This window comes from Atractosteus spatula, chromosome 4, assembly GCF_055471065.1.
Source record: "Atractosteus spatula isolate fAtrSpa1 chromosome 4, fAtrSpa1.hap1, whole genome shotgun sequence".
Taxonomy (NCBI): domain Eukaryota; kingdom Metazoa; phylum Chordata; class Actinopteri; order Semionotiformes; family Lepisosteidae; genus Atractosteus; species Atractosteus spatula.
In genome coordinates this window covers 2679376-2698448 of record NC_142709.1, presented here as the reverse complement: position 1 = coordinate 2698448, position 19073 = coordinate 2679376, and the positions used below count along the sequence as shown (strand labels likewise).

The following is a 19073-nucleotide window of genomic DNA, read 5'->3' as shown; positions in this document are numbered from 1 at the left end:
CTTGGGGTGACCAAATACTTTTTTGACCTTGGGCATCACAGTCCATACTGACAATAACAAGAAACACAAGAAAAGGCACATATTATTTTACGTTTTTCAGTTTTATTTCAAAATTTAACTTAAAAAAAGTAAAACCTTTAATTTTTGCTGGCAATTAAACTTTTAATTTTCAAGAGTTTGTTAACAAACAGCAAAAGCTACTCATTCTAGCTACTTGAGTTGTGTTTCTGCAATATTAATTAAATCCATGTGAAATAATATACCTATATAATCAAGTAAAACCTGATTTCGAACGAAGTTCTTCCAACCAATAACTTAATAATGTATTGCTTTGCCCTGGAGCAGACCATTCTGAAAAAGGCCATATGGGTCGATGTACCTATTGTGAAATAACAGATGTATTTTTCAGTGTTCAGTCAGCAAACACGTAACAAGTGAACAAATATTCATCGCACCTGAACAAATATTTATCGCACCAAATATGTATCGTTTCCACAGTTTCTAAAGCTTATACACTCGGTATTCTAGCATGACGTACTGTAGTATTCATGAATAAAAATGTTATCTTTTTCTGTTAGTAATAATGTTCGAAATGTTTCGTAGACTTTCATCCATCAGCAAGTGGTGATCAGATTTTTCAAAGTCTAAAAAAAATCATGCAAGTTTAAATGGTAAAATTATGCACAGCAAAGAGAAAGGAAGTGCGATCTACAGTCAGACGAGTCAAGTTCGCTTCTGCAGAGTGTGCTCAGCTGACACGTTTTTAACATATATGCCGCATTTAATAATAATTGTTCCGGGTTTTGCAATTGTTCAGAAAAGGCGCCTTGTTGGTAATAAAAAAAGCTCTTATTGCAAAACTTCAACGTGATCGATTATGTCAACTTCCACGTCCACTATCAAAAATTAATGTAAAACTGTAGCGTTACGCCTTACACCACTAGCTACAGTGTAGCGTATCTGCAGAAGACTGAAAAGGGCAGCATAATTGCATAATTATTAACCTAACTCACCTCCCGATCACAGCAATGGTCTTTGCTTTTGAAGTATTCATGCCTGCTTGTCCTCTACGGTTTTCACAACCAGACTGCGGACTGTCTGCGCTCCCCAAGTTCCTGACAGTGTGTGTGTGGTACAGTAAACGCGTTTAAAGGGCGTGTTTAAAGGGGAGTTTGCAGTCTGTTCAAATCAAAGGACGAAAAACTAACCTCTGCTATCTTGGAAGGCCTTCTCCAGCGGCGGTTTATTTACTTTACTTGACAACATACTCGGAAAAGGTGTAATCGAGTACGGATTAACACGATTCAGAACAGTCCTGCCTGCGCTCCGTTTGCGAGCAGGTTTATCTGAACCTTCTTCACAGCACTCTGTGAAATATTTTTCAATTCTCTTGTTCCATTCAACTGAACAAAGATGGGTTTTTTTGTACAGTTTTAAGATTTTAAATATAGACTCGGAGTTTACCATGCGTTATTATTATTTACTCAACCGTTTTCCATATTGTCGCTGTCCAAAAAACTACCATTCGAGTTATGTTTGTATTAAAATGTTGTTTTTTTTTAATAGCCATAAAAAGGCAGTACCATAAACAAGTCTTCACGAAAATAAAGGGTATTGGGTCAGGCTTTAATACTACCAATATTCGATTTTATCCAAAGCGATTTATACCGGTACATATCTTCACAGCAGGGGATTTTACTGAAACAATAAATTACCTTACTCGAGATTACAACAGACATGATTCACCTGGATTATAAACAGCCTTACAATTTCACGTCTGGGGCGCTAACCACTGCTCCAGGCCAAACCTTGCAATTTGCTATAGGCCAAGAGTACTGTACCCGGCCGTGACGTTGAGGCCGATACACTGCTTACTTTCAAGAAGGGACCGGATGACATCCTAACTGTCGAATAAGCAAGCTAGGTGCATCCAGAGGCGTCCTCCGATGTGTAACCTTTCTGCTCTTGCAGTTTATAGAGCATAAAAGTTTAACACACAGCCGGGCCCAGCACTAGATATAAACAGTAGGCGCAATGGCGTTTGTGTCACAGGGTGTAGAGGGGTGCGGCTTCACCACACACCGACGTCTGGTGCACGTCTTTTTTCACTTCTGCGAGGGCCTCTCCAGACAAACGTGTTATAAACGCATTACCGTATGTGATAAATGATAAAAAAACGCGTTATTGGAACAATGATACCCTTCTTTATACCGTCAAAGCATCAAAACGTGGGCGAGAGTCAGGATATCACAGCTCTGCAGTGACCTGGCCATTTCTCAAGTTCAAGTTCAGGTTTACTGTCATTGTACTCATACACAGGTATGTGGTACAATGAAATGCTATTTAGCTAGCTCTCCAGTAATGCAGAGCTGTGGCATGAGGGAAAAACGCCCTGGAAGTGCTCGGAAGCATGGTTTTAATTATTCTTTATATATAATAATAATTGCTTACACTTATACAGCGCTATTCTATCACTGACCACACATCAGCTCTCAGTGGAGAGCAGAGCAGAGTGATGAAGCCAGTTCATAGATGGGGGTGATTAGGAGGCCATGATTGATAAAGGCCAATGGGAAATTTGGCCAGGATAACACCCATACTCTTTTTGAGAAATGCTCTGGGATTTTTAATGACCACAGAGAGTCAGGACCTCGGTTTTACATCTCACCTGAAGGATGGTGCCCTTTTTACAGTATAGTGTCCTCATCACTATACTGGGGTGTTAGGACCCACATAGACAACAGGGTGAGCGCCCCCTACTGGCCCCACTAACACCCCTTCCAGCAGCAGCCTTAGCTTTCCCAGAAGTCTCAGATCCAGGTACTGACCAGGCTCAAACCTGCTGAGCTTCAGAGGGCTGTCAGCTGTAAGCTGTGAGCTGCAGGGTGATATGGTTGCTGGCCATATTTTTATATTTGTGTTTTATTTATTTATTTGCGCTAAAACCAGAGACTTACTAATGTGTATAGCTACAATATATTATCATTTGCTGCAGATTTTACTTTGCGCGGTCAGCTACTGCAGTGATTAAGTTTTCAGTTGTATGAAATGATTTGTGTTTACACCACACGGAATATTTCATAATTGTGCTGTATCTAGGAATATTATTTTTTTGTAGGGAAGAGCACGGATGCATTTTAACTACAGATCAGGTCATTTCATTATTGAAATACATCATACCAGAGATTTCTAAGTATTTTTTTCTTTCTCCTAGTCTTTTCTATTCTTTCTAACTAGCAATACACGCCGATTCCCCTCAGCGCTCGCAAAAGCTTCATTTTGCGTCTCCTGGCAACAGACGTTTACGTCGTGTGAACCAATGGCGACAACCGGAGGCAGACTCCAAGGTGGATTGACAGGGAAGGCGTCCAATCACAGTCTCGCAAAGACGCGATACGCGGTGCATTGTGGGAGGTGGCTCCTATGGATTTCAGGTTGACAACAAGCGGGCGGCAGAAGACTTAAATTCTTATCCTTTACGGTAAACATTACACGACTTTTAGTTAAAAAAAATTGTGAGCCACGATTTGTTGTATATTTGTATCTCAAAACATATTTTAAGTTGGACTCCTATAAAAGATTACCCATTAAAATGTTTTGCATCACACTGGCACGTAATCTGACGAATCAACTACAAAAATATGATTTGTGACAGCTGTGTTTTAGAAAGTTCTCAACTAACAATGGATGCACATAATTGTTAGTTAAACAGATTCTACGTAAATTAACCGTGAATTTCTTTCCGTTGCGTACTTCAGATGGGGAGATCTGTAACCGAAACGTGACGTCATGTTGTTGTGGTGACGTGGGGGTATCACTACAACTGGGGTACACTAGGACGTACTGACAGTACTTCACAGAAAGCAGCACTAAACAGCAGCTTTTCTTTGATGCACATGATAGCTTTGCTCGACTTGAACAGGGAGAAGATGATGGAACGCGTGCACTTAGCAGCAGAGGAGGAAGATGATCTGTACTCCGGCTACAACGACTACAATCCAGCGTTTGACACTGATGTAAGTAATACGTGCTCGGTTGTTTTATTGTATTACCGTTCTTTCCACACTGTTTAACGAACGAGTGAAACACTTGTAGTATTGCTAGGTGTTGTTTTTCAAGATAAAATGAAAGAAACTGATTTTCTGGTAGTGCTGATTGGTAGTTTCGTTTACTGGTGTTAAAAACGCTTGTGTTTGTGTTAAAAGTTCCACAAGATCAGTAAATGAAAAACTGAGGTCCTCACAAGCTGAAGAAAAAAAAAACATTCATTCACAAGTGGTCATCTATTCCTTACATTAGGCAAGTATCCTTTATCTAGGTTGAAGTTATCTTCCAAACAGCATGAGTAATGCCACATGAGATTATATCCCAAAGCTGTCTGTGATTGTGTTTTATCACAGCAGTTTTTAGGTTAAAAAAATGTAGAATGTGGAGGATTCAGCAAGGGAAGAGCTCAAGCGTCTCTAAAACCGGATAAAGTTATTTCTCTGGGTTTTCTTTTTCATTTTCATTCGGTCTGTTGCTCTTCTCACCGTGGGCCTATTTTGCAGGACTTGGAGAACGATGCGGGGTTTCAGCAGGCAGTTAAGACCAGCCATGGAAGGAGGCCTCCTGTAAGTGTCTTTAATGCCGTGTACAGAAGAAGCACACTCAGGGCTGTTTAAAAATGTCAGGGGATTATTGCTGGGACGGAAGTCTGTTTTTTAACTAGTACTAGCTGAGGTATTAGTATAGTATATCACCTGGGAAAATTAAAACGAACAGGTTTTTGAATCAGCTCGAGTATTCCACCAGATAGCGCATTTCTCATCAAACCCACGAAACAGTGTCCAGACTCTTGCTTACAAAAGTCGGATTTCCTCCAGTACTGAAATTTATTAATTTCTTTCTTCGCTACTGTGCAACTAAAAATGTCTCGCCACTTTCTGTAGGTGACTGCTAAAATCCCTGGCACAGCCATAGGGGCGCGGCCCTTGGGCACATCATTTATGGTGAGTAACATTAGCACAGTGCACAGTTGTGCAAGCTACTCTGCATTACACTAATGAAAATAAATCATTATAGTAGACCATTTTCAACAGAACAAAAACATTGGTTCTCAGCATCAGGTAGGGATATGATATAGCCAGTGTTTCTAACATCATTTTAACATGTGATTTAGTGCTGTGGTCAAAATCATGTATATATAACCCTAAAATGTCTCATCCCGAATTTGTAATAAGGAAACTCTTTGACTCAAGTATATATATATTTTCATATCCTCTGCAGATCCTTAACCTTAATGTAATAAATACACTGTAGTCAATGGAAACGAGGTTGATGTGAAAAAGCACGTTCATAAATCTAACTCTCAGCTCCCACAACCCAAAAATCCAAGCTATGTGGACATGCATCTTTTTTTACTCACTTTTTCATCATTATTATATAGTAGCTGTGTTTATTCTTGACTACACAGATACAGTTGCCTTGTTTAGCCACATGTTTTTCCAGAGGAAGTTATTCTTGCCGTGGTTTTCCAGTGCTTTATTTTTGTCAGTTCCTACTGTGCCCGGATTGTTCAGAGTTTGTTTTTAATGTAACTATTTTGAAAATTAACATGTTTCATGTGCCCACTGAGAGCTGTAACACCCCATCAGTGCCTCCTGCACTCACAGAGATGCCAGCACGTTATCTGATTGATAGTGTGGAAGCAATAGTGGAGTTTATGCAATAGGAAAGTCAGATTTAATTTCAAATCAATACAGGATCTGATCAGTCAAGGACCCCCGGCTGCTTAATCGAGCCATTAATTAAACTCATAATTAATTGGACATTTTTGTTCTTTACAAGTTACCTACGAATTTTTATGTCACTTAAAATATCTGATTGTCCCAGAACAGCATGCTATTCAAAAGGTCTAACTGGTATATTAGTACTTAATGTAGGTTCAGTAGTAGCAGTAGGAGCAGCAGACGCTTGGAACATAAGCAGGGAATTGGAGTAGACTCTCCAGTTTAGTGAGCACAACTCCAGGGACATCTAAAATACATTTGGATCCTTGCGGTGAATTAACTTATACAAAGCTAGTTGTGTAACATATGTAATTATTTAGCAGGGAAAGATGGAGACAGACAGGGATAGCAAAGTGATGAAGGTAAGATTAGTTTAGTAGTGTATACATGACATACTGTATACAGTACGGGATACATAAGTGACGTATAAAAGTAAGGATCAATAAAATGTATAGCAAAGATTGATACCTAAGCATACTTAATTTTTATCATTATCATTACTAGTTCTAATCATAGGATTATACTTGCATAATAGTAATTATATCAGTGATATATTTTAATCTGATTAAAATTACTGGACAAATACTGTATAAGAAATCAAGAATATCAAAGGAAAGAATTAAGTCATTTAATGCAACACTGTTTTAACAGGAAGAGATCAGGAAGGGAGAGGGTAGAAGGTTTTTAAAGGTAAGATATTTAGGAGTGTCCAGGGCAGCTGAGTAGTTAAATATATCTTCTGCTTATTAATTTACAGCTTCTGGATCACAAGAACATTCAGATATTTTACTTTTTAAACAGCAAGTTGTTTTTTAACAAAGAAGGCATAATTAACATAACTTTATGATAGCCTGCTGTAAATCTCTGTGAGTTCCATTTAATATTTGTTAAAAGATTAAGTTTTTCTCTTGCCAATTTGTTTTATCAGTTAATATGGGACAAAGCCTGCAATGCAAAACAAATGTAATACTGTAAAGAAAGTCCCACCCCTGCCTACCTCCCACCCTCTCAGGTGGCAATAAACCCCAAGCCGTTACACTAAAGAACCCTGAGAAAAAAACTGAATCGAGAGAGGGCAATGTTGGCGAGTTTAATAGTGCTTTTGTGTCATCAGCTGATACATCACAGGACCATAGAGCTCTTTCGCCAGTGCCGTAAAAACAACCTCCAGAAAGGCAAGAGCCATTGGCATCAGGGCAGGTAGCAGTGTGGGGAAAATTTACATTTCAGGCTCCTTCTGGGCTTGCCTTTCTAAAACAGTCAGAAGTAGGGGAAAATGGCTTTTAAGAGGTAATTTATTACTCTACGAAGTAGGTATACACACACTAGATTTCTATGATCACAGGCAATGACTTGTTAAAATTATTTTCCCAACTTTTGTGAGTTATAAGTGCCAGGATGTGACTAGAGTACCAGGGTGGTTCATAACTAGCTCCAGTAATAACTGTAAGGGTATGAATTCCCTTGTTCGACCACCGGTGGAAAAAACAAACCACTTCTGTATGCTTTCCACGGGGTGCTATACTGTGATCAAAAGTGGCGCAAGAAGTTTCTTTATTAAAAAGTGTGAACTAACTGACTGGTATTCTGTTCTTTTTGGGAAAACAAAGTCAAGGGCTCCACTGTCCTCATCTCTGGGACGACCCATGACAGGTGCGCTGCAGGTAAGGTAACCGGGATGTTGGAACAGCTGCAGGCTGGGAGTGGGTCGAGACTTGTTCTTGTTTCTTTGTGAAATACTGTGTTTGTTAACTGTTGTGGTCTAAAATGTTTTTCCTCTAACATGAATGCGAGTACGGTGCTTCACCCAAAACACTGATAGAACCAAGATTTTTAATCGGGATGGGTTTTTTTCTCCTTTACAATTCTCGAGTACATGATTGGCAAAATTAGCCACTTCGATTGTCTGGGGGGAAAAACAGCTGTTGCAAACAGTGATTGATGACACCTGGGATGCAGCTCCGATGAATAAACAAATATTTCTTTGTGAATAGTCCAATAAATAGTTGTTTTAAGGCTTCATGTGGAAAACTGAAAACAGACGAGGCCTTGTTTTCCAAGCCTTCAAATGTAAAATGCTCTTGCTGAGGTTTTCTTTAATCCCTGTATGTTAAATTATTCATGCTTGTTATTTGTAATAACAGGGTAGCTTGTTCCATACACCTGCAACCCTCTGGGTAAAGACTCGCCTGTTCGGTTTTAAATGTGCTTCCACGTAGCTTCTGCTTGTGTCTTCTGGTTCTTGCCTCGTTGTTTATCCTGCAGAAGCCCGCTGGGTTGACTTCTGTTGCTGTAAAATGTTACCTTGTGGTCTTCTCTGTTCAAGATTAGAAAAGGTTCAGTTCCTCCAGCCTGCCGGTGTGTAACCGATGTTAACTCGAGCCTTGAATTTCAGTTATAGGTGTTATTTCCTTGATTGAATGTGACATCCTCCCTTGGCCAGTATGCCATGTGTGATGACCTGTGCACTTTATTGGAACTGTCTTAAGACTGAATTCACTGCTAACAGTGGAAATCGCAGACACACACAGTTTTCGAACCCCTCTGTTCTTTATTTCCGTGGGGAAGGATGGAGTTTCTCGACCGATGACTGCAGTGCGCGCGGCTGGCTACTCCTCGGCGATGAGCAGAGGTGGGTGGCCGGAGGGGGGGGTCACCTTGCTGACAGGGCAGCTGCGCGTATACTAACTGGAGAATGAAGAGAGCCTGACCAATATACAGCTGTGTGGACGACAGAAACGTTCTGCTCAGGCAGCTGTAAAGGCCGTGTCTGTGTCTAGACTAGCACAAAACCGAGATTGCCATTTTTTCACTTCATGGATGTTTGCTTATGGTAATTTTATATAATTGTGTGTTATCTCGCATCCCGTGCCTGTAAATACTAATTCTGATTTTGACATGATTCTATAAAGGTTGTTTGTTTTTTCAAAATGTCTGTTTCCACTCTAAAATGGACCTGAACATTTACTTTGTACTCTTGGTTTTGATATTGTGTCTAAAACAAAACCTCTCTTACAATAATTTTCATAATACATATTAAATTTTTTTTTTTAATTGTTTCCATGACGGAAAGGAAGTTATAGTTATATTTTAAGGTCAAATCTACCAGGCACTAGGACTTTTTGAGAGGCTCAGCGCACACTTTGAGAGGCTCAGACGATGTTCAGTTGTCCCAGTATGGCGGGGTCAGACTTGGGTCGTGTAACTGTCTGATTGTGATGATGCCGTCCAGAGTTCTGATGGCTGTTGGTGACATCCTGGGCACCCAAACTGCCAGACAGCATGACTGCACTCTGCCAGTCGACAGTAGCTCTTGTAGGGAACTGCGGAGCTTGAATTGCACCAATAGGTGAATGGATCAGAGGAGTGTGTCTGTCTGTCCTCTCTGTATTGTCGGCATCGTCCTCCTTGATACTGTGGGTCAAGATGTAAAGAAACAATAGGTGATTCCAAATTGGGTGGTTTTAAAGTAAAGAAAATATCCAAAAGGCATATCAGAAGCTGGTAAGTAATACTCCATCACAAGAATTAGAAAGTAAAATGATGCTGGGAGACTGTAAAGTCTGCATTACATGATGTGGGCAAATTCAGTTGTGCAGTATCAGAGTGGTGTCAGTAGATGGCACCCTGATGCGCAGGGTTTTCAAAATCAGATGGGTGTTGTACAGTATCACAAGCTTATAAGAGGTATGAATGGAAACCCTTGACTGGACTTTTTGTTGGCAAAACATGATGTTCCCATGTTCCTTTTATGAAAGAAATTACTCATTTTTGTGTGTTTGTCCTTTCATACTGTATAAGAAGCTACTTTAAATGAGATATTTTACTATTTTACTATGTATCAAGTATCATGTCAGTGTTATCTCTCATGTATTGAGCTGGAGATTTCTGCTCAGTGTTATAATAACTGAAAAGTATTATATAGTATGCAGAGTAGCATAATTCAATATTTGTGTACTTTTGTGTACTGCTTTATTAAAACTCTTGGTTCTCTGGTGCTTGTGACTGTTCATTTATCAATCTTGTGACTGTTTATAAATCCTTCTGCTTGCAGGTTCTGCTTTTGACCCATTTGGCCAGTCCAAAGGACCTGCACCTCCACTGGAAACTAAAAATGAAGACACGTGAGTTCCACTGGTTTCCCTTTTATTGTCCTCTTAAATTGCCCCCTGAGGATGAATCAAGTGTTTTGAATTGAATATATCATACGGACAAGACACGCTTTTCAAAGGAAAAACTAGTCTGGTGTCCCTGTTAGTGGTTACAGAATTTGTATAGTCATAGTCATTTAAATCAGGCAGCATATGAATAATTGACCCACAGTCGAACAGGAGAGGACAGTAGGATGATTCCTTAAACAATAATTGTAATTTGTGTGTAACAAAAACTTGCAGTCCCGAAGAAAAGATCAAGATTCTGGAGAAGAAGGTGAATGACTTGATTGAAGAAAGCTGCATGGCACACAGTCAAGGGGATCTTCAGCTGGTCAGTGTTCAGTTTCCTCCTTCTTTTAGATGTAATTCCCATCCAGTCTTGTGAAAGGTCTTTGAACTTGATTGCAATGCATGGAGTCGGTGGAGAGGGCCATTGGGAGAAGCTGTGTAGCAGTTTGATTCTAGGTTCTAGCAACTGCACAATATAAATGGGTTACATAACACAAACAGGGTCTTGTTTTTCCTTACTAAACGAGGGTTCTCTGAATCCAGCACTGAATTAGTATTCTGGGAGACTTTTATTTTTTTAAGTCTATTTGAAAGCGAAAGGAGATGTGGTGCACTCCAAGTCACCTTGGTCTCATGGCCGAGACTGATACAGCCCAAGCCGAGGTGCAGCTTTGGGAAGTTCGTGGAGGATATCTGTCCTGCCGGGTAGGCAGTCAGGTGTTGAGCTGAGAAGACCTCTTTCAAAACTAGCCTCTTTCCAAGCCTTTTTCAAGACTAGAGAGAGTAATTGGGGAAAAAACAACCTAAAGCTCTCGGAACAAAGCAGATTGACCCTGATTCGTGCCAATTTATTTTAATTTAATGAATGCACCTTAGGCACTGGATAAAGCTAAAGAAGCAGGCCGAAAGGAGAGGGCGCTGGTCAGACAGCGGGAGCAAGCAGGAGCCTCGGAGCACGTCAACTTGGACCTGACGTATTCTGTGAGTATGGCCTTAGTGTCTTGTAAAGGCACAGACTGGGACTGGCAGAGGTTTGGTGTTGTTGATGAGTACTCCGCATGTTTTCTCCTGTTATATATATTTTGAAGATGTGTTTCATCGTAATGCCGGTTTATGTATTCATTTTAAAAGTTTTTAAACCTCATGGTCTTTGTCTCTCTTTTTTTGTGCGTCTTTGACTTTTGTTTCCTAGGTTCTGTTTAATTTAGCAAACCAGTATGCAAACAGTGAAATGTATCCTGAAGCCCTGAATACCTACCAAGTGATAGTGAAGAATAAAATGTTCAGTAATGCAGGTGAGCAGAATAAGAGTTATCTGGCCAGGAGTTCCAAGCCAGGTTACAGATTGGTGTAAAATATGAAATAGTCCGTTTAGACCAATGCACACCAGTCCCTCCCCTGGATGAAGACTTGAGTTTTTCTGGTTTTTGTTTCAGCTGAGTTCTTGATCTCAGGCTGATTGATTTCAGATTTCTGTTTGCACTGTTACTCAGTATTTGTAAATCTGCTTTCAGCTCTGAAAAAATTCAAATAGGATTCCTGACACCTCATTCGAGTGTGTTACGTGAAATGTAATCTCTTGATAAAAACACTAATTGTAGGAGTGTCTGATACAGTCACACCTATTTGTGTCTATTCATTATCAATTACTCAATTAGTAAGAGCTGTTTAGTCAAAATAATGAAGAAGAGGCTGTATCTGTATGCTGAGAAGATCTGTAAATATCTGTATGCTGAAGGTGTTGCACATGGTACCCTTGAAATTGTGTTTTTTTTACACTCGAGACTGACTGAAGAAACAAGTTAAATAAATGTTTAAATAAGGAATCCAATTGTTATCAGTCCACACTTACGATGCAGAGCTCAGATGAAGTGAACCAGCAGACAAGAAGAAATGATGCTTAAGGGTACCAAGTCTAGCACTCATCTACAATTTGTGAACCAAAAGGCTATCTTGTTTTGTCATTCAGCTAGACTGTGACTGAACCAGCGGTTTCTTACTTTTCTGTGTCTTTAGCCAGTGATTCTGTTCCTTTAAGACAAAGCTTCAGGTCTATCGTGTTGTTTACCAGCAGCCAAAAAAATGCATGTGTGTCTAACATTTTATTGTATTGCAGGAAGGTTAAAAGTGAACATGGCAAATATCTATTTCAAACAGAAGAACTACCCAAAGGCAATCAAATTTTACCGTATGGCTTTAGACCAGATTTCCAGCGCCCACAAGGAAATGCGGTGAGATATTTAAAGTTTTCCTTCACTACTTCCACCAATTTTTCATGGGTCTGTGATGAAACAATCATTATTCTTTCAAAGGTTTCCTTAATGATAAATGTAGTGTTCTATTTGATTCTGCATGCCATAGGATGAATGTCAGTGGAACAATAGTACTATCAAATTTTACATTTGAATGAAACGAAAACTTAAAATACAAAAACAAAACTTCTAGATTTTATAAGTGGAAACAAATCACCACATGTAAAACTTGCTACCCTGTTTAATGAGAAATATGATACTGTATTTTTATTATCAGTTATTTCACCTTATTTTGTAATATTTGTTTATAGATTTTTTTAAACAATATTTAAAAAATATTTGTGGGGTTTCAGAATATTATTTGGGGCTCAATCATCCGACATTGTGCTGCTTTCTTGTAGGATTAAAATAATGCAGAACATTGGAGTGGTTTTTGTAAAGATGGGCCAGTACTCGGATGCCATTACCTCATTTGAGCACATTATGAGTGAAAGCCCAAACATCAGGACTGGTTTTAACTTGATCCTCTGCTACTATGCTACTGGGGATCGGGAAAGGATGAAGAAAGCTTTTCAGAAACTGATCTCTGTCCCTCTGGGCATTGATGAGGAGGACAGATACACCCCTGCTAATGTGAGTATGGAGTGTCAGATCTCTGGGCACTCTGGGAGATCTCATATTATACTCCCTTTTAGGGTCATGACATTTTCAACATGGTCTCCAAGAGCCAGTCTCGGTCTACTTGAGTACACTTCTGCCACCGATTGTGGACGTTTAAAAAAACTAAACAGTAGATCAGTGATATTCATGGGTGGACCTTTCCTCTTCTACACCAACACCTTGGTAAGGTCCACAAGAAACTCACTGATGTTTTTTCCTAGGATGACCCACATTCAAACCTTGTGATTGAGGCGATTAAGAACGATCAGCTTCGCCAAATGGAAAGAGAGAGGTAGATACTGTTTTTTTCTGATTTGGGCCTTTTCTGATTTTCATTTTTTTTTTCAGTTCTGCCTGACGCAGGCCTGAATCTTTATTTTTTCTTGTCCTCCGACTGCAGAAAAGCTTTGGCCGAGAAGTTCATCATGACGTCGGCAAAACTGATCGCGCCCGCCATTGAGGCTTCGTTTGCAGCGGGGTTTGACTGGTGAATATCTGGACGTCGGAGATTTTTTCTGTTTGAACCTCCTATGGGGACCAAATGGACTGTACGCCATTCGTTTTTCTAGCGGTGGTTTTAGAACCGATGCCTGTTTGTTTAATATTATAGCAGAGACTGGTAGAAAACACGGAGCACGACGCAAAATCTTATTTGGAACTCTTGAATCTGACTATTTCTGTATGTGAAGCAACTGGACTGTTCTATAAGGAGCTATATTCATAATTCAGTGCCATGACTATTTTGAATTTTTACTGCACAGGTGTGTTTTTCCTAAATGCTGTGATGCGGTCTGTTGATACCCACTTTGTATTATTTCCAGGTGCGTAGAAATGGTGAAAAGCTCACAGTATGTAGAACTGGCAAATGACCTAGAAATTAACAAAGCCATAACCTACCTGAGGCAGAGGGATTTCAATCAGGTAAGATATTGTTATTTTTAAAGATGTAGTAATTTAGAATGGCTTACTACAATTTTTAAAACTTTTTTTATTAGGTAGAAAACCAGGATAAATGTGATATGTTGTCTTGGGCCAGGTTTCTGTGGATAAAATCACATTGGCTGTCTTTGTATTACCTAAAATACTGACGCGATTGGCAAACACAAGGTATGGTGTCCTGTTTGCCACGTATATGGCTTGTGTGCATCTGTAACTCATCAGCATTCCTCATTTCCTTTGCTGGGACAATGATCGTCTTTGGAAAGCGATCAGGGCTGAGATTGTTCATGTCACGGTTGGGCCTCTGATGTGTTCACTGTAAACTGCAGATAGGAACTTTCAGGCAGTGCTAACAGATCAGGAAGTCCTCACACATGTTTTGCATGAAAACATCACGATTGACATTTTTTACATTTTACATTTTTGCATTTGTAAGGAAAAGATACCCTTGATGTAGCTGAGGCATTTCTGCTTCATGAATACAAAAATGAGATATTGACACTAATCATAAATTTGTATTCAGTTAATTTGACTTCCATCTACTTTGTTCATGATAGTATTATAAAGCTTTTTCATCACAATGCTTTTCATTGCTGCTCCATTTCCAGTTATTCGCTTTACTCAAAGCATGTCCTCCTTATCGTCACATGTTGCTTTTTTATCACCCTCCAAGTGAGCGGCTTTGTGTTTTTCTTGTGCTTCCATTGCCCTGTGCTTACCTTCTCTTTCTTACTGTCCATCTGCACGGCTCGACAGTGTGATCAGGTGGGTACCGTGCTCTCTTCCTGCTTCCTGTAGATTGTGTCACCCAAGCAGCACCTGAGCTCTGCTCAGTTTGTTTTAGTTTGTATACTGAAATCTTTTCTAATGGAGGAAAATGTTTTTACTTTAGTACCTTCCATCTATTGCAAAATAATTATATATCTAGATGGCAACATGGTGCAGTTGGCATTACTGCCTCGAAGCGCTGGGGCCCTGGGTCCTGTTCCAGAACGAGGATGCTAGTATCTGCGTGGAGTTTGTACGATCTCCCTGTGTTTGTGTGGGTTTCCTCCAGGTGTCCACACGAGACACAAGACACGAGCACAAGACAGGCTGGTGGAATAATTGGCTTCTGGGGAAGTTGCCCCTAGAGTGAGGGTGTGCGTGTCTGTGCCTGTGTGTGCCCTGAGATGGACAGGTGTCCTGTCCAGGGTGTGCGTGTCTGTGCCTGTGTGTGCCCTGAGATGGACAGGTGTCCTGTCCAGGGTGTGTGTGTGTGCCTGTGTGTGCCCTGAGATGGACAGGTGTCCTGTCCAGGGTGTGTGTGTGCCTGTGTGTGCCCTGAGATGGACAGGTGTCCTGTCCAGGGTGTGTGTGTGTGCCTGTGTGTGCCCTGAGATGGACAGGTGTCCTGTCCAGGGTGTGTGAGTGTGTGCCTGTGTGTGCCCTGAGATGGACAGGTGTCCTGTCCAGGGTGTGTGTGTGTGCCTGTGTGTGCCCTGAGATGGACAGGTGTCCTGTCCAGGGTGTGTGTGTGTGCCTGTGTGTGCCCTGAGATGGACAGGTGTCCTGTCCAGGGTGTGTGTGTGTGCCTGTGTGTGCCCTGAGATGGACAGGTGTCCTGTCCAGGGTGTGTGTGTGTGCCTGTGTGTGCCCTGAGATGGACAGGTGTCCTGTCCAGGGTGTGTGTGTGTGCCTGTGTGTGCCCTGAGATGGACAGGTGTCCTGTCCAGGGTGTGTGAGTGTGTGCCTGTGTGTGCCCTGAGATGGACAGGTGTCCTGTCCAGGGTGTGTGTGTGTGCCTGTGTGTGCCCTGAGATGGACAGGTGTCCTGTCCAGGGTGTGTGTGTGTGCCTGTGTGTGCCCTGAGATGGACAGGTGTCCTGTCCAGGGTGTGTGTGTGTGCCTGTGTGTGCCCTGAGATGGACAGGTGTCCTGTCCAGGGTGTGTGTGTGCCTGTGTGTGCCCTGAGATGGACAGGTGTCCTGTCCAGGGTGTGTGTGTGTGCCTGTGTGTGCCCTGAGATGGACAGGTGTCCTGTCCAGGGTGTGTGTGTGTGCCTGTGTGTGCCCTGAGATGGACAGGTGTCCTGTCCAGGGTGTGTGTGTGCCTGTGTGTGCCCTGAGATGGACAGGTGTCCTGTCCAGGGTGTGTGTGTGTGCCTGTGTGTGCCCTGAGATGGACAGGTGTCCTGTCCAGGGTGTGTGTGTGCCTGTGTGTGCCCTGAGATGGACAGGTGTCCTGTCCAGGGTGTGTGTGTGTGCCTGTGTGTGCCCTGAGATGGACAGGTATCCTGTCCAGGGTGTGTGTGTGTGCCTGTGTGTGCCCTGAGATGGACAGGTGTCCTGTCCAGGGTGTGTGTGTGCCTGTGTGTGCCCTGAGATGGACAGGTGTCCTGTCCAGGGTGTGTGTGTGTGCCTGTGTGTGCCCTGAGATGGACAGGTATCCTGTCCAGGGTGTGCGTGTCTGTGCCTGTGTGTGCCCTGAGATGGACAGGTGTCCTGTCCAGGGTGTGTGTGTGCCTGTGTGTGCCCTGAGATGGACAGGTGTCCTGTCCAGGGTGTGCGTGTCTGTGCCTGTGTGTGCCCTGAGATGGACAGGTGTCCTGTCCAGGGTGTGCGTGTCTGTGCCTGTGTGTGCCCTGAGATGGACAGGTGTCCTGTCCAGGGTGTGTGTGTGTGCCTGTGTGTGCCCTGAGATGGACAGGTGTCCTGTCCAGGGTGTGTGTGTGCCTGTGTGTGCCCTGAGATGGACAGGTGTCCTGTCCAGGGTGTGTGTGTGTGCCTGTGTGTGCCCTGAGATGGACAGGTGTCCTGTCCAGGGTGTGTGAGTGTGTGCCTGTGTGTGCCCTGAGATGGACAGGTGTCCTGTCCAGGGTGTGTGTGTGTGCCTGTGTGTGCCCTGAGATGGACAGGTGTCCTGTCCAGGGTGTGTGTGTGTGCCTGTGTGTGCCCTGAGATGGACAGGTGTCCTGTCCAGGGTGTGTGTGTGTGCCTGTGTGTGCCCTGAGATGGACAGGTGTCCTGTCCAGGGTGTGTGTGTGCCTGTGTGTGCCCTGAGATGGACAGGTGTCCTGTCCAGGGTGTGTGTGTGTGCCTGTGTGTGCCCTGAGATGGACAGGTGTCCTGTCCAGGGTGTGTGAGTGTGTGCCTGTGTGTGCCCTGAGATGGACAGGTGTCCTGTCCAGGGTGTGTGTGTGTGCCTGTGTGTGCCCTGAGATGGACAGGTGTCCTGTCCAGGGTGTGTGTGTGTGCCTGTGTGTGCCCTGAGATGGACAGGTGTCCTGTCCAGGGTGTGTGTGTGTGCCTGTGTGTGCCCTGAGATGGACAGGTGTCCTGTCCAGGGTGTGTGTGTGCCTGTGTGTGCCCTGAGATGGACAGGTGTCCTGTCCAGGGTGTGTGTGTGTGCCTGTGTGTGCCCTGAGATGGACAGGTGTCCTGTCCAGGGTGTGTGTGTGTGCCTGTGTGTGCCCTGAGATGGACAGGTGTCCTGTCCAGGGTGTGTGTGTGCCTGTGTGTGCCCTGAGATGGACAGGTGTCCTGTCCAGGGTGTGTGTGTGTGCCTGTGTGTGCCCTGAGATGGACAGGTGTCCTGTCCAGGGTGTGTGTGTGCCTGTGTGTGCCCTGAGATGGACAGGTGTCCTGTCCAGGGTGTGTGTGTGTGCCTGTGTGTGCCCTGAGATGGACAGGTATCCTGTCCAGGGTGTGTGTGTGTGCCTGTGTGTGCCCTGAGATGGACAGGTGTCCTGTCCAGGGTGTGTGTGTGCCTGTGTGTGCCCTGAGATGGACAGGTGTCCTGTCCAGGGTGTGTGTGTGTGCCTGTGTGTGCCCTGAGATGGACAGGTATCCTGTCCAGGGTGTGTGTGTGTGCCTGTGTGTGCCCTGAGATGGACAGGTGTCCTGTCCAGGGTGTGTGTGTGTGCCTGTGTGTGCCCTGAGATGGACAGGTGTCCTGTCCAGGGTGTGTGTGTGCCTGTGTGTGCCCTGAGATGGACAGGTGTCCTGTCCAGGGTGTGTGTGTGCCTGTGTGTGCCCTGAGATGGACAGGTATCCTGTCCAGGGTGTGTGTGTGTGCCTGTGTGTGCCCTGAGATGGACAGGTGTCCTGTCCAGGGTGTGTGTGTGTGCCTGTGTGTGCCCTGAGATGGACAGGTGTCCTGTCCAGGGTGTGTGTGTGTGCCTGTGTGTGCCCTGAGATGGACAGGTGTCCTGTCCAGGGTGTGTGTGTGTGCCTGTGTGTGCCCTGAGATGGACAGGTGTCCTGTCCAGGGTGTGTGTGTGCCTGTGTGTGCCCTGAGATGGACAGGTGTCCTGTCCAGGGTGTGTGTGTGTGCCTGTGTGTGCCCTGAGATGGACAGGTGTCCTGTCCAGGGTGTGTGAGTGTGTGCCTGTGTGTGCCCTGAGATGGACAGGTGTCCTGTCCAGGGTGTGTGTGTGTGCCTGTGTGTGCCCTGAGATGGACAGGTGTCCTGTCCAGGGTGTGTGTGTGTGCCTGTGTGTGCCCTGAGATGGACAGGTGTCCTGTCCAGGGTGTGTGTGTGTGCCTGTGTGTGCCCTGAGATGGACAGGTGTCCTGTCCAGGGTGTGTGTGTGCCTGTGTGTGCCCTGAGATGGACAGGTGTCCTGTCCAGGGTGTGTGTGTGTGCCTGTGTGTGCCCTGAGATGGACAGGTGTCCTGTCCAGGTGTGTGAGTGTGTGTCTGTGTGTGCCCTGAGATGGACAGGTGTCCTGTCCAGGGTGTGTGTGTGTCTGTGTGTGCCCTGAGATGGACAGTGTCCTATTGCTTGCCAGGAGAGGCTCCGGCTCCCCTACGACCCTGAATTGGATGAACTAGTCAGAGAATGGATGGATATTATAACCTGACCTACTGCTTTTTATTTTTTCCTTTTTCTCATGTGCCTCATTTCCCAGAAGTGAGATTATTTTTGTCTTAAATTTAATTGATTGCAGACGCCTGTGCAGCATCCGAGAACTTTCATTCTTTTTCTACAGATAGTAGAAGTGATAAATCAAAAAAATGATATAAACAGTTGAAGTACATCTCTAAAAAAATCACGGTGAACTATTGACTGATAAGGAAGCAATTGTCACTTTTTTTTACTTAAAAGATGGCTTAATGCAGGCTTAATGCAGGCAGAAATCTTACTTGAGATTTCTTGTGTTTTTATGTCTTGTCTTTTGCTCTATAGGCAAGAATGATTCATCCTGAAATCTGAGTAACATTAGACTAAATCCAGTACTATTCAAGTTTTTTACTCGCTTTTTATTTTTTTTATATTTCAATTGGGAATTAATTTTTAATTTTCTG

General features: G+C 43.4%; 2 protein-coding genes across 8 annotated transcripts in view; one reads left to right on the top strand and one right to left on the bottom strand.

The window, feature by feature from the left end:
- The window catches only part of cryl1 (crystallin, lambda 1), a 38904-nt gene extending 37772 nt beyond the window's left edge, over positions 1–1132 (bottom strand). Inside the window, exon 1 of the mRNA XM_088913650.1 lies at positions 1014–1132. Coding sequence (XP_088769776.1) covers positions 1014–1054 — 41 coding nt within the window. The 5' untranslated portion in view covers positions 1055–1132. The remainder of the gene's footprint in view (positions 1–1013) is intronic.
- Positions 1133–3401: 2269 nt separating this feature from the next.
- Positions 3402–19073, top strand: part of ift88 (intraflagellar transport 88 homolog) — a 30852-nt gene continuing 15180 nt past the window's right edge. For 4 of the 7 annotated variants that reach the window (XM_088913991.1, XM_088913990.1, XM_088913989.1 and 1 more), the window contains exons 1-15: positions 3402–3481; positions 3923–4016; positions 4551–4613; positions 4932–4991; positions 7382–7435; positions 8340–8403; positions 9826–9895; positions 10166–10256; positions 10811–10915; positions 11127–11229; positions 12051–12165; positions 12588–12819; positions 13068–13138; positions 13247–13333; positions 13668–13767. In XM_088913991.1, the coding sequence (XP_088770117.1) occupies positions 3930–4016; positions 4551–4613; positions 4932–4991; positions 7382–7435; positions 8340–8403; positions 9826–9895; positions 10166–10256; positions 10811–10915; positions 11127–11229; positions 12051–12165; positions 12588–12819; positions 13068–13138; positions 13247–13333; positions 13668–13767 (1302 nt within the window). In that variant the 5' untranslated portion in view covers positions 3402–3481; positions 3923–3929. Of the gene's footprint in view, positions 3482–3903; positions 4017–4550; positions 4614–4931; positions 4992–7381; positions 7436–8339; positions 8404–9825; positions 9896–10165; positions 10257–10810; positions 10916–11126; positions 11230–12050; positions 12166–12587; positions 12820–13067; positions 13139–13246; positions 13334–13667; positions 13768–19073 lie in introns of all 7 variants that reach the window. The other 3 variants (XM_088913993.1, XM_088913992.1, XM_088913988.1) reach the window with 2 other exon arrangements.